This window comes from Ranitomeya variabilis, chromosome 2, assembly GCF_051348905.1.
Source record: "Ranitomeya variabilis isolate aRanVar5 chromosome 2, aRanVar5.hap1, whole genome shotgun sequence".
NCBI classification, from domain to species: Eukaryota; Metazoa; Chordata; class Amphibia; order Anura; family Dendrobatidae; genus Ranitomeya; species Ranitomeya variabilis.
In genome coordinates this window covers 623010541-623026270 of record NC_135233.1, presented here as the reverse complement: position 1 = coordinate 623026270, position 15730 = coordinate 623010541, and the positions used below count along the sequence as shown (strand labels likewise).

At 50.4% G+C, this 15730-nt stretch overlaps 1 protein-coding gene across 2 annotated transcripts in view; it reads left to right on the top strand.

Annotated features, from left to right (window-relative positions):
- The window catches only part of LOC143807411 (fibulin-7-like), a 30080-nt gene that overhangs the window by 3107 nt on the left and 11243 nt on the right, over window positions 1-15730 (top strand). The window contains exons 1-2 of one of the 2 annotated variants that reach the window (XM_077288921.1): window positions 3829-3958; window positions 4046-4141. In XM_077288921.1, the coding sequence (XP_077145036.1) occupies window positions 3905-3958; window positions 4046-4141 (150 nt within the window). In that variant the 5' untranslated portion in view covers window positions 3829-3904. Of the gene's footprint in view, window positions 1-3828; window positions 3959-4045; window positions 4142-15730 lie in introns of those variants that run through there. The other variant, XM_077288922.1, reaches the window with a different exon arrangement.

Sequence of the window (15730 nt, the reverse complement as noted above, 5' to 3'; positions counted from 1 at the left end):
AGAGGATTAGATACACGGCTCAGCAGACAGTAATCACACAGGAGAGGATTAGATACACGGCTCAGCAGACAGTATCACATGGGAGAGGATTAGATACACGGCTCAGCAGTCAGTATCACACAGGATAGGATTAGATACACGTTTCAGCAGACAGTATCACACAGGAGAGGATTAGGTACATGGCTCAGCAGACAGTATCACACAGGATAGGATTAGATACAAGGCTCAGCAGTCAGTATCACACAGGATAGGATTAGATACACAGCTCAGCAGTCAGTATCACACAGGAGAGGATTAGATACACGGCTCAGCAGACAGTATCACACAGAGGAGGATTAGATACACGGCTCAGCAGTCAGTATCACACCGGATAGGATTAGATACACAGCTCAGCAGTCAGCATCACACAGGAGAGGATTAGAAACATGGCTCAGCAGACAGTATCACAGGATGGGATTAGATACACAGCTCAGCAGTCAATATCACACAGGAGAGGATTAGATACACGGCTCAGCAGACAGTATCACACAGGAGAGGATTAGATACACAGCTCAGCAGTCAGTATCACACAGGTAGGATTAGATACACGGCTCAGCAACCAATATCACAGGATAGGATTAGATACACGGCTCAGCAGAGTATCACACAGGATAGGATTAGATACATGGCTCAGCAGACAGTATCACACAGGATAGGATTAGATACACGGCTCAGCAGAGAGTATCGCACAGGATAGGATTAGATACGCGGCTCAGCAGAGAGTATCACACAGGATAGGATTAGATACACGGCTCAGCAGACAGTATCACACAGGATAGGATTAGATACACGGCTCAGCAGACAGTATCACACAGGAGAGGATTAGATACACGGCTCAGCAGACAGTATCACACAGGAGAGGATTAGATACACGGCTCTGCAGACAGTATCACACAAGATAGGATTAGATACACGGCTCAGCAGACAGTAATCACACAGGAGAGGATTAGATACATGGCTCAGCAGACAGTATCACACAGGATAGGATTAGATACACGGCTCAGCAGACAGTATCACACAGGATAGGATTAGATACACGGCTCAGCAGTCAGTATCACACAGGATAAGATTAGATACACGGCTCAGCAGACAGTAATCACACAGGAGAGGATTAGATACACGGCTCAGCAGACAGTATCACACAGGAGAGGATTAGATGCACGGCTCAGCAGACAGTATCACACAGGAGAGGATTAGATACACGGCTCAGCAGACAGTAATCACACAGGATAAGATTAGATACACGGCTCAGCAGACAGTAATCACACAGGAGAGGATTAGATACACGGCTCAGCAGACAGTATCACACAGGAGAGGATTAGATGCACGGCTCAGCAGACAGTATCACACAGGAGAGGATTAGATACACGGCTCAGCAGACAGTAATCACACAGGAGAGGATTAGATACACGGCTCAGCAGACAGTATCACACGGGAGAGGATTAGATACACGGCTCAGCAGTCAGTATCACACAGGATAGGATTAGATACACGTTTCAGCAGACAGTATCACACAGGATAGGATTAGATACACGGCTTAGCAGTCAGTATCACACAGGAGAGGATTAGATACACGGATCAGCAGACAGTATCACACGGGAGAGGATTAGATACACGGCTCAGCAGTCAGTATCACACAGGATAGGATTAGATACACGTTTCAGCAGACAGTATCACACAGGATAGGATTAGATACACGGCTTAGCAGTCAGTATCACACAGGATAGGATTAGATACAAGGCTCAGCAGTCAGTATCACACAGGATAGGATTAGATACACGGCTCAGCAGAGAGTATCGCACAGGATAGGATTAGATACACGGCTCAGCAGAGAGTATCACACAGGATAGGATTAGATACACGTCTCAGCAGACAGTATCACACAGGATAGGATTAGATACACGCTCAGCAGTCAGTATCACACAGGATAGGATTAGATACACGGCTCAGCAGACAGTATCACAGGATAGGATTAGATACACAGCTCAGCAGATAGTATCACACAGGAGAGGATTAAATACATGGCTCAGCAGACAGTATCACACAGGATAGGATTAGATACACGGCTCAGCAGACAGTATCACACAGGATAGGATTAGATACACGGCTCAGCAGACAGTATCACACAGGAGAGGATTAGATACTCGGGCCAGCAGTCAGTATCACACAGGATAGGATTAGATACACAGCTCAGCAGACAGTATCACGCAGGAGAGGATTAGATACACGGCTCAGCAGACAGTATCACACAGGAGAGGATTAGATACACGACTCAGCAGTCAGTATCACACAGGAGAGGATTAGATACACGGCTCAGCAGACAGTATCACACAGGAGAGGATTAGATACACGGCTCAGCAGTCAGTATCACACCGGAGAGGATTAGATACACGGCTCAGCAGTCAGTATCACACAGGAGAGGATTAGATACACGGCTCAGCAGTCAGTATCACACAGGAGAGGATTAGATACACGGCTCAGTAGTTTTCCGGTGTTTGTGAATCGGATCTTTATGATCAGGGTCCGGACACTGCAGGATTTGTCTGTTGGCTGCAGCTCAGGGTCCGGACGGCAGAGTTGGGTTATTAGTGGGAGGTTAGAACTTACAGTCTGTGTGTGGCCCCTGTATACAGCTCTATCCATCACCAGTGTAGGGGGACTGATGACTGACACTGTGCGGGCTGGAAGAAGTGATCATCTGCAGGAGTGTGTGATGAGATGGCGTACACCCGTTACCAATAGTGATGTGTGATGGTCAGGATGCTCTGCAGGTGATGTGTGACGGACAGGATGCTCTGCAGGTCATGTGTGATGTGGCAGGATGGTCTGCAGGTGATGAGTGATGGGCAGGATGCTCTGCGGGTGATGTGTGATGGGCAGGATGCTCTGCGGGTGATGTGTGATGGAGCAGGATACTCTGCAGGTGATGGGCAGGATGTTCTGCAGGTGATGTGTGATGGGGCAGGATGTTCTGCAGGTGATGTGTGATGGAGCAGGATGTTCTGCAGGTGATGTGTGATGGGGCAGGATGCTCTGCGGGTGATGTGTGATGGAGCAGGATGTTCTGAAGGTGATGTGTGATGGAGCAGGATGTCCTGCAGGTGATGTGTGATGGAGCAGGATGCTCTGCAGGTGATGTGTGATGGAGCAGGATGTTCTGCAGGTGATGTGTGATGGGGCAGGATGCTCTATAGGTGATGTGTGATGGGCAGGATGCTCTGCGGGTGATGTGTGATGGGGCAGAATGCTCTGCAGGTGATGTGTGATGGGGCAGGATGCTCTGCGGGTGATGTGTGATGGAGCAGGATGCTCTGCGGGTGATGTGTGATGGGCAGGATGCTCTGCGGGTGATGTGTGATGGGGCAGGATGCTCTACAGGTGATGGAGCAGGATGCTCTGCAGGTGATGTGTTATTGGGCAAGATGCTCTGCGGGTGATGTGTGATGGAGCAGGATGCTCTGGGGGTGATGTGTGATGGGCAAGATGCTCTGCGGGTGATGTGTGATGGGGCAGGATGCTCTGCAGGTGATCTGTGATTGGGCAGGCTGCTCTGCGGGTGATGTGTGATGGAGAAGGATGCTCTGCGTGTGATGGGGCAGGATGCTCTGCAGGAGATGTGTGATGGGAAGGATACTCTGCAGGTGATGTGTGATGGGAAGGATGCTCTGCAGGTGATGTGTGGTGGGGCAGGATGCTCTGCAAGTGATGGGCAGGATGCTCTGCAGGTGATGGGCAGGATGCTCTGCAGCAGAGCTGTGTTGTGCAATGCTCTGCGGACACAGCTCTAACAAACAGGTCTTGTTGCCGCCGCGCTGTTTACTGTGCTGGAGGAACCCCGCCTGCGGCTGCCAGGAATGTGGAGGTGATGTGTCTGCAGCGCTCGCTGCCACCCATCACATCTCTGCGGAGGCCCCGGACGGTGAGCGACCCTATATGTGCTGCTCCATCTCAGACAGGATCAGAATATTCTAGTAACTGGGATTACAACTCTCATCGTGTTCTGCAGGACGTCTGTACTGACACCATGTTGCTGACCATCCTCCTCCTCAGCGTCTCCCTCCACCTGCTCGGTGACAGCGCTGCGCAAGCGAGTCCTCCAGAGGTAAGAGACACAAGTACACGAGGGTCTCCGGGGGGCAACCAACACAGAGAGCAAGATCACAGCTGAGCTTTCATATCTGACACAGTGTATCACTACTCCCATCATCCCTGACCCCAGAGCTCACAATCTAATCTCCTATCACACAGTGTATCACTACTCCCATCATCCCTGTTGCGGATCCCACCGTGCTGCCACCAATATGTCACAGATCCCACCGACTATGTCAGGGATCCCACTAATTTGTCATGAACCGGGGTTGTTTGGTTGCCCCTGGGTCCTTCTGAAGGGAGTTTATCTACTGTATATCCCACTTACCAGTTCCGCTTTGGAACTTTCAGCTCTCTGGCACCCCCCTTACCCTTAGGTCAGTACTGCACCTAGGATAATTAGTCGCCAGAAAGGCTGCCTGCTATGTACTGGCTACTGGGCACGCTGCAGCGAGGGCGATATAATGTAATACTATTGTAGGAACTCAAGGATTCTGATAGCATGGGGCAATGAACAGAGACGGGTTTCTTTAGTGCAAATAGTGTATTTGTACAACAGCAATAACACCCAAAACAATATACTGATAACCCACAGTGTCCTGGAATGAAACGAGTCCTTGAAATACAGTGCCTACAAGTAGTATTCAACCCCCTGCAGATATTTAGCAGGTTTAGGGTACTGTCACACAGTGCAATTTTGATCGCTACGACGGTACGATTCGTGACGTTCTAGCGATATAGTTACGATCTCGCAGTGTCTGACACGCAGCAGCGATCAGGGACCCTGCTGAGAATCGTACGTCGTAGCAGATCGTTTGGAACTTTCTTTCGTCGCTTGATCTCCCGCTGACATCGCTGGATCGTTGTGTGTGACAGCGATCCAGCGATGTGTTCGCTTGTAACCAGGGTAAACATCGGGTAACTAAGCGCAGGGCCGCGCTTAGTAACCCGATGTTTACCCTGGTTACCAGCGTAAAAGTAAAAAAACCAAACAGTACATACTCACATTCCGGTGTCTGTCCTCCGGCGTCTCAGCTTCTCTGCACTAGGAGCGCCGGCCGGAAAACACAGCACAGCGGTGACGTCTGACGTCACCGCTCTGCTTTCCGGCTATGGCGCTTACACAGTGGAGAGAAGCAGAACGCCGGGGGACAGACACCGGAATGTGAGTATGTACTGTTTGGTTTTTTTTACGTTTACGCTGGTAACCAGGGTAAACATCGGGTTACTAAGCGCGGTCCTGCGCTTAGTAACCCGATGTTTACCCTGGTTACCCGGGGACTTCGGCATCGCTCCAGCGCCGTGATTGCAAAGTGTGACCGCAGTCTACGACGCTGGAGCGATAATCATACGATCGCTGCGACGTCACGGATCGTGCCGTCGTAGCGATCAAAATGGCACTGTGTGACAGTACCCTTACACATTTGGAATTAACTTGGCATTGTGACATTTGGACTGTAGATCAGCCTGGAAGTGTGAAATGCACTGCAGCAAAAAAGAATGTTATTTCTTTGTTTATTTTTTTTTTTAAATTGTGAAAAGTCTTTTCAGAGGGTCATTTATTATTCAACCCCTCAACCCACCAGAATTCTGTTTGGTTCCCCTAAAGTATTAAGAAGTAGTTCAGGCACAAAGAACAATGAGCTTCACATGTTTGGATTAATTATCTCCTTTTCCAGCCTTTTCTGACTATTTAAGGCCGGTTTCACACGTCAGTGGCTCCGGTACGTGAGGTGACAGTTTCCTCACGTACCGGAGACACTGACACACGTAGACCCATAAAAATCAATGCATCTGTGCAGATGTCATTGATTTTTTGCGGACCGTGTCTCCGTGTGCCAAACACGGAGACATGTCAGTGTTTGTGGGAGCGCACGTTTTACACGGACCCAATAGAGTCAATGGGTCCGCGTAAAACACGGACCTCACACGGACATTCTCCGTCTGGGGTCCGTGTGCGTGCAGGAGACAGCGCTACAGTAAGCGCTGTCCCCCCCACATGGTGCTGAAGCCGGTATTCATATCTTCCCTGTAGCAGCGTTTGCTATAGAGAAAATATGAAGAATAGTGTTAAAAATAAAGATCCATGTGTCCGCCGCCCCCCCACCCCCTGTGCGCCCCCCCGCTGGTCAGAAAATACTTACCCGCTCCCTCGCTCCTTCCTGGTCTGGCCGCGCCTCCTACTGTATGCGGTCACGTGGGGCCGATCATTTACAATCATGAATAGTCGGCTCCGCCCCTATGGGAGGTGGAGCCACATATTCATGACTGTAAATGATCGGGCCCACGTGACCGCATGCAGGAGAAGCCGCGGCCAGACCAGGAAGCAGCGAGGGAGCGGGTAAGTATTTTCTGACCAGCGGGGGGGGGGGCGCACAGGGGGTGGGGGGGCGGCGGACACATGGATCTTTATTTTAAACACTATTCTTCATATTCTCTCTACAGCAAAAGTTGCTGCAGGGAAGATATGAATCGCAGCTTCAGCACCATGCAGAGTGGGTACCACACGCTCCGTGTGGTACCCACTCGCCATACGGGCGGCACACGTGTGCCGCACGTATGGCCTCCGTGAGTTCCCAGGCACACGGACACGGATAACTCCGGTACCGATTTATTCCGGTACCGGAATTATCTGGACGTGTGGGACAGCCCTAAGACCCTCCCCAAACTTGTGAACAGCACTCATACATGGTCAACATGGGAAAGACAAAGGAGCATTCCAAGGCCATCAGAGACAAGATCGTGGAGGGTCACAAGGCTGGCAAGGGGTACAAAACCCTTTCCAAGGAGTTAGGCCTACCTGTCTCCACTGTTGGGAGCATCATCCGGAAGTGGAAGGCTTATGGAACTACTGTTAGCCTTCCACGGCCTGGACAGCCTTTGAAAGTTTCCTCCCGTGCCGAGGCCAGGCTTGTCCGAAGAGTCAAGGCTAACCCAAGGACAACAAGGAAGGAGCTCCGGGAAGATCTCATGGCAGTGGGGACATTGGTTTCAGTCAATACCATAAGTAACGTACTCCACCGCAATGGTCTCCATTCCAGACGAGCCCGTAAGGTACCTTTACTTTCAAAGCGTCAAGTCAAGGCTCGTCTACAGTTTGCTCATGATCACTTGGAGGACTCTGAGACTGACTGGTTCAAGGTTCTCTGGTCTGATGAGACCAAGATCGAGATCTTTGGTGCCAACCACACACGTGACGTTTGGAGACTGGATGGCACTGCATACGACCCCAAGAATACCATTCCTACAGTCAAGCATGGTGGTGGCAGCATCATGCTGTGGGGCTGTTTCTCAACCAAGGGGCCTGGCCATCTGGTCCGCATCCATGGGAAGATGGATAGCACGGCCTACCTGGAGATTTTGGCCAAGAACCTCCGCTCCTACATCAAGGATCTTAAGATGGGTCGTCATTTCATCTTCCAACAAGACAACGACCCAAAGCACACAGCCAAGAAAACCAAGGCCTGGTTCAAGAGGCAAAAAATCAAGGTGTTGCAGTGGCCTAGTCAGTCTCCTGACCTTAACCCAATTGAAAACTTGTGGAAGGAGCTCAAGATTAAAGTCCACATGAGACACCCAAAGAACCTAGATAACTTGGAGAAGATCTGCATGGAGGAGTGGGCCAAGATAACTCCAGAGACCTGTGCCGGCCTGATCAGGTCTTATAAAAGACGATTATTAGCTGTAATTTCAAACAAAGGTTATTCCACAAAATATTAAACCTAGGGGTTGAAGAATAATTGACCCACACTTTTATGTTTAAAATTTATAAAAATTTAACTGAGCAACAAAACTTTTTGGTTTGTAAGATTTATGCATCTGTTAATAAATCCTGCTCTTGTTTGAAGGCTCTAACTTATTTGCATCTTATTAAACCTGCTAAATCTGCAGGGGGTTGAATACTACTTTTAGGCACTGTATATACAGTAAATCGGCAGAGTTCTTAAGGCAGAGTCCTCAGCAAGGTGAGCAAAAGGTGAGTGTGACAGGTGACGTGGTGCAGATCCAAACACTGTCGGTGCAGAAAGAGTCAAATCCAGGTATGAAGTAAACACAGGGAAGTCCAGAACAAGTCCACAAGTTCATCCCAGGTGTGGCATGAACACGGGTAAGTCCAGAAAGGAGTTCACAAGTTGATTCCAGATTTGGCATAAACACAGGTAAGTTCAGAAACAAGTTCACGTAAGTATTTTACTGGTGTTGTTTCCAACAGCTGCCACCGGGGGGAGTAAATGAAGGATTACGTAGCAACTCACAGTCCAGAAACAAGTCCATAAACAAAGTTCCAAAAACACAGTTCTTACCAGGAGGAATTAACCATGGGTTAAGTTCCAAGTCAGCAGACTAATGATAACATAGAGAGTGTAGCTTACATATGCAGGGAATGTCCAGAGAAAGAGACACACTCAGAACCAGCAGCTGAGCTGAAGGAGAACAGAATCAGAATACTCCAACAAAGAGGCTGACACCTGACCCGGGTTTTAAACAAACGAACAGGAAGTAGGGCAGACAAAAACAGCAAACTCCATCTTAACAAAGGGCAAAATCATTCACAAGGTGACTTAGAAAACCCGGAATACTGACATAACTACTCCAACTCAGGCGGGAACAATAATTATCAACGCCGCCGCCACTACAAAGCCTCCGAAAAGCACAGAACAAAGTATGCTGCCACCAGCTCCGATTTCCTAAAATTAACGGGTCCGGAGCCAACCCAAATCAGTAGCGTAATTCACTTCAGAGGACGCGACAGTTCGTTTAGAGCATGGAAGGACAAGCTAGTAATTTTTATATTTTACTCCAAAAAAGGTAGGCAGTGTTTACAAAGTATAAAAAGATATTACAAAGAAGACAATATCATATGTACCATACAGATTACAAATAAAATGGGATTAAAATTGAAAAGAGAACACTTACAGGTCATTCAGATCATTTCATATCATCATGCCTGGCCGTGGGCTTTGTAGGATGCATACATCATGATGCATATCACATCTATATAGCAGCAGGACCCCGGACACAAAGACACTGCAAGAATGCTGTCTCACTAAGGTATTCCTAGCCCAAAACCCAGCCACTCCCCCTGCGGTGACATCACTTAGGGATTGAAACCTCCCCTTTTCTTAGAATATGAAAACTATTTTTACACATATCTCGTATACAAACGACACCAGGTTCCCGGGGTGCACCACGTCGGGGTGATTCTTTTAAGTGTAAGCACGGCGCAATTACATGGACCGCTTAAGGAGAAATCCACGCTTTGCACTCGTTGCGTTTAGCTGCTAGCGCTTTCAGTGAATGATAGATCTATCGATGGACATCCGGAATATATAATTGTTATATTTCTAGCCCGAATCGGTGCCCATATATATCACACTAATAGAACAAAGAATCTCAACAAAGAAAGTACCAGTTTTGGCCAGTATTTGATGGGAGGGGGGTAATGAGAAGTCTAGGGAGACTGGAATTTGCAGCGTACAGCCATAAAACTTCAGTGATTCTAGTGAGGGTTTTGAATTACACACGTAGCAGCAGGCAGAGTCAGAAGAGGAAGGTTGGAATGGCCCACAGCGTGTCTGTTCTCCGCTCTTGGATGCAGCAGAGCTCAGTGTGCACGACAATATACAGTCAAAAACCCATGTTCCTGACACCTCCCCCTTTTTGGACTGCGTTACGGAGGCAGGACCTCTCAGTACTCCTCCATGCGCACTTCCGCAGGTTCGCCATGGCGGGACAACCCATCTGCATTGCCATGCTCCCTGCCCGTTTTGTGTTTGATTGTAAAGTCATACTGCTGGAGGGCAAGGCTCCAGCGTAGCAACCTTCCGTTGGTTCCACACATGGCTTTTAGCCAGCGCAGAGGGTCGTGGTCCGTCACCACAGTGAAGGTGCGACCATACAGGTAGGGCTGCCAACGTTGCAGGGCCCATACTATGGCCAGTCACTCCTCGATGGTGGAATAGGCCACTTTCCTTGGCAGAAGCTTCCGGCTCAGGTACAACATGGGGTGCTCATGGTTCCCCGAGTCGACCTGGCTGAGCACAGCACCGAGGCCAAACTCGCTGGCGTCAGTCTGCACCAAGAACGATCATCCGCTTTCAACACAGGAGCGTTGCACAGGGCTGTTTTCAACACCTGGAAGGCCCCCTCACAGTTGTCGGTCCAGTCGACTATGTGGGTTAGCTTCATCCTGGTGAGGTCCTTCAAGGGTTTTGCCAGGCTACTATAGTTCTGTACGAAGCACCTATAGTACCCTGCAGTGCCCAGGAAGGACATCACCTGTTTCTTGGTCCTGGGGGTGGGCCAGGACACTATAGCGTCCACTTTCCCAGGCTCTGGCTTTATGGACTTCCCACCTACACGATGCCCCAGGTAGTGGACCTCTCCCATGCCCATCTGGCACTTTCCCGGCTTGATGGTCAGACCGGCCTGGTGAATTCACCTGAGCACCTCCTCAAGATGCTGCAGGTGTTCGTCCCAGGAGGAACTGAAGATGTCAATGTCATCCAGGTACGCCACCGCCTACTTCTCCAGCCCCTGAAGCAGGTGGTTGACCATCCGCTGGAAAGTGGCAGGGGCATTCTTCATGCCGAATGGCATGACCGTGGACTCGTACAGTCCGAAGGGGGTGATAAAGGTGGACTTCTCCTGCGCCTCGGGGCTCAGGGGAATCTGCCAGTATCCTTGACTCCATTATGGTCAGATATTTTGTGCCAGATAACTGCTCAAGCAGCACCTCTATGCGCGGCATTGCGTGGGCGTCAGAGGCCGTGATGGCGTTGAGCCCCCTGTAGTCCACACAGAACTGGGTGGTCCGATCCTTCTTTGGCACAAGAACTAAAGGTGAGGCCCATGCGCTCTTTGACCGTTGAATCACCCCCAGCTGTAACAGCTCATCGACCTCCTGGCGCATAACCTGCTGCACCTCATCCGAGATCCGATAGGGTGTTCGCTGTAGTGGGGCATGATTCCTGGTGTCCACCTCGTGGACCGCTAACATGGTCCTTCTAGGTCGGTCGGAGAACACGGCCTGGAAGGATTCCAGCTTGGTCCGCAACTGCAACTGCTGGGGTTCGGTTAGTGAGGCGCTTATCTCCAGGTCCTCAATGGACCCACCAGCCTTGGGCCAGCATGTCCAGGAGGGGGTCTTCCTCCCCGTCTTCGGGCAGGCTGCAGACCGGTAGGACGTAAGGTTCACGTTCGTGATGAGCCTTCATCATGTTGACGTGAAAGGCCTTTCACCTAGCCCGAGCGTGGTCAAGCATGACCACGTAGGTGACTGGGTTGAGCTGTTGGACAATGTACAGGCCTTCCCATGCTGCTTGAAGCTTATCTTTTGGTACGGGGAACAGCACCTACACCTTTTGACCCACGTAGTAGGTCCACTCCTGGGCATTCTGGTCGTACCAGTGCTTCTGATCAGCCTGAGCCTGCGTCATGTTGTCATGCACCAACTGCGTCAAGGTCTGCATTTTGTCACGGAAGCGCGTGACATACTCCACTATGGAAACTTCAGAAGGGTCCGGCTCCTCTTCCCAGGATTCCCTTACCAAACCAAGGGGTCCCCGGACTCACCTGCCGTACAGGAGATCGAAGGGGGAGAACCCTATCGAGGCCTGCGGAACCTCTCGGTAAGTGAATAGCAGATGTGTGAGGTACCGCTCCCAGTCACATCCTTGGGTCTCAACCAGCATACGTAGCATCTGTTTGAGGGTACAATTGAAGCAGTCACACAAGTCATTGGTCTGTGGGTGATACACACTCGATACCAGACGCTTCATGTGCGTTTTATTACAGAGAGCCTCCATTAGGCGAGACATAAATTGGGTCCTGTAGTGAGGTATGTATAGGTTTATATGTGTAACCAGCAGTAGTTTAACATCTATCCTGAGACTGCAGGTCTCACAAAGGTCACAACATATGTATCTTGAGAAGGCAGTCTACTGTCTCCAATGTCGCCAGGGTGTCTTCCTGAGAACCAATAAAGGGAAACATTTCACACCTTCTAGCTCTTTTGAAGAGAGATGTCAATTACAGCCTGACACTATCTGTTCGAAACGTTACAGAAAGAATTTCAGAGAAATAATATATTCATTGGTTGAGTGGCCATGGCCCAGTGAAAAACTAGCAATTATAATATCAACCTGAGAGGCTGGTCTAGAAATCTGACCTCCAGGGTTACTCTATAAATTAGGCCTGTATACATAGAATCGTGTTCACAGATTGAGGGCAGCCGAGCTGATGTGTTCCAGTGCATATTCATCCCCCCTCAGGGAGCAGAAAGCAGACTACAAAGTTAGGTATTTCTGTACGTTTTCTCCTGTTTATTTTTATAACTGTTTTGCATATTTGTATGTCTTGTTATTACCATATTTTTATACCTTTTTCTTATTGTAAGCACTGTACCTTTTTGTATTAAAGCATAAAACTTTAACAAGTTGAACCTTGTATGTTCTAAATAATCCATAGCCTTAAACTGTGTGAACCTTATGATTGGCAGACAGTAGTAGTAATATTTCATCGCCCGTGTGTTCGGTGAGTGGTGGCAGCGTGTATGAGCGGGTGTGGTAGTTATGTTCCCATTACAGCATAGGACAAAGGTTGAATGCTGGACTGACAGAGGGGAGATAGATTAACCCTTGCAGGTGCAACCCCAAGTCGCGTGCTGAGAGCGGGTACGTTACAAATTGGTGGCAGCACGGTGGGATCCATGACAAATTATATATATGTGTGACAGGTCCCTTGATCGGTAAGCATCTCCCTGGGAAATCCTACCAGTGAAAAGATGGTGAAAACAGTGCATTCGCCACCTTATCTGCCCTGGTTGAGGACAGAGCCACGGCCTCTGGGTACCGGGTAGCGTAGTCTACCACAGTGAGGATGTATTGCTTTCCAGAGCTGATGGGGACAGCCAGTGGGCCCACAATGTGCACCGCGATCCTCTGGAAAGGCTCCTCTAGCACTGGCAAAGGGATCGGGGGAGCCTTAAGAGCAGGCCCCGCCTTCCCCACTCTTTGGCAGATGATACAGGTGAGGCAGTAGTTTGTCACATCTGTCCCCATCTTGGACCAATAGAAGTGTTCAGGCAGCCGGGCCTTAGTTTTGCTGATCCCCAAGTGTCCAGCGAGCGGGATCTCACGGGCAATCCACAATAACTCACCCCTGAATTGGTGCTGGATGACCAGCTGTCTTTCCCTCAACCACTCCTTTTGCGATTTTCCGGGTACTGTCTCCCGGTACAACCTCCCTCGTTCCCAGAACACCCTCTCCTTATCAGTCACAGGGGTGGGAGTCTCGGCGAGGTGTCTCAAACTCTCCAGGCTCGCATCTGAGTGCAGAGCGGCCTGGAACGCCTGGCTAGGGGCAGCCAGAAGTGACGTCAGGGTCCATTCCCCACGGGAACCCTCTGGGACCTGCTCTGGGTCCATCTCTGGTTCAGTCAGGTCTGTCACTGAGGAGGGTCCAGAAGGCAGAACGTTATCTGCGTTCGGGCACTCTGCGGGTGACAGCAGCTACGTAGGCTGTCTCCCCGAGGATTTCCACGGACCCATCAGCCGGCGCTGCTATGCGTACTACCTCCCCATCCACCCCCAACATCCCAGGAGCAGTGCTACTTCAGTAAAGCATGGTCAGGTAACACATGCAATTTCCCATCATTATCAGCATTCGATCGGGGAGGGGAGTCAGGGACATAGTATGCAACCATCTGCCCCAAGTCAGTCCCCAATAAAACATCAGTGGGCAACTTATCAGACAGCCCCACTTCCTTCACCCCGCTTCCCAATCTATATACAACCGGGCCATTGGCAGGGGACAGCGGATGCCCCCAATCCCAGTGACAGTCAGGGTTTTCCCCGGAATTATCTATTCAGGGGCTGCCAGATCGGGTCGGATGAGGGTTCATTCAGCCCCGGTGTCCTTGAGGCCTGTAGAGATATGGCCCCCCTCGGTGACGTGCTGCACGTTGTCACACACCCTCCCAACTGCCCCCCCACCAAAAGAACTGCTGCATTAGGCCCTGGGGCCTTGGCTGGGGGGTTCTTCTGCCTCTCCAAACAGTTGGTGCTGATATGACCGGTCCGTTTGCAGGAAAAACACTGGCGAAGGTCAGTGGTAGGTCTAGTGCTGTTGGCAATGGGGAAAGGGCCTCTGGTGAGTCGGCTGGCAGGGGTACTGACGTTGGTTGCAGGCTTACCCCCTCTGCAGCTGGCGGTGACTGGCTTACGCACTTCCGATTTACGGTTGGCCTCAGACATCGGCAATCTGCGCTGCTTTAGTCACGTCTTTGGGCCCTCTGTCCATCATGAACTGTCGCACCTCAGCTGGGCAAACATGTAAGAACTGGTCTTTGATCATCAGGTCTCGCAGCTACTCAAAGGTGGTCACTGACATACCTTGGATCCATTGGTTAAAGTGGGTCCCGAGTCCATGCGCCACATCGCTGTAACTGTTGTGTGGGTCACGTTGGAGGTTTCGGAACTTTCTACGGTAAACCTCAGGTGTAAGCTGGTACTTGGTTATCAGGGCCTGCTTGATGGCCTCATAGTCACCATCTTGATGGAGAGCAGCAAACGCCTCCAGAGCTTTGCCTCTCAGCCCCAGGGTCAAGTATCAGGCCCATTGGCTCTCCAGGCAGCCGGTACTGTCTGCAGGCTTTCTCAAATGCCCTCAAAAGTGTCCTTTTCCATCACAGGAAAGTGCCCTGGGCGGGTTTAGGGGTCTGAGCGCTGTTGGGCTCGCCGCTGGACTGGGATGACCTCTGCACCTGGAGTTGGGCTAACTCCAGCTGGTGCACCTGCACCGCTTGCCACTCAGCTCTCTCCGCCTCCCGCTCGGCTCAGACCTCTTGCTGGATCAGCTGCAGACGTCCATCACGGCGGGGAGTTGTTCTAAGGCCGCCAGCAGGTTGGGGTCCAATCCGCCCTGGTTGCTAGTAGGGCCAGCATTCAGTGGTTGGACCTCTGCTGCAGCACCATTTTCACTTGTGCTGGCTTCTGCGGCCACTGGGCTCTGAGACCTGGCTTTGCTTCAAATTGCACCAGTTCCGTGACCATTTGAGCCTTGAATTTGCCCTGGGGGTCCAGGCCATGGTACGTACATACCCCAACAAGGGTGTCCTTCTTCTGCTGGGTGTACCAGGCTTCTCCTTTTGCGGCCATCATTGCCAAATAAAAGATAGGATAGAAAAACAGAGAAAGGGAAGGGGTAATCGCAAGTACACACTATTGTCTCAGGACTAGTAAACACTGAGCTTGTTCTCCAAAACTTTTTTGCGCCAATTCCTCGCAAGAACTGTGCAAGTTTTTAGTGAGAGGAATGATTGCTCAGACAAGATCACTAATGCTCTATTATCCCACCGCTCTGCCACCAATATGTCAGGGACAGTTCGCGACAGTTCGTTTAGAGCATGGAGAGACAAGTGTTGTGAATTCCATTCTCGGGCTCCCTCCTGTGGTACTTTGGTGAGTTCTGTCCTTGGACACCCTCTGGTGGCTTTGAGTGGAACTGCTGATCTTTGAGGTTGGCTTTCTCAGCTGCCCTCGTTTATTGCTGCTGCTGGCTTCCCTATTTAACTCTGCCCAGGTCGTTAGTTCATGCCAGC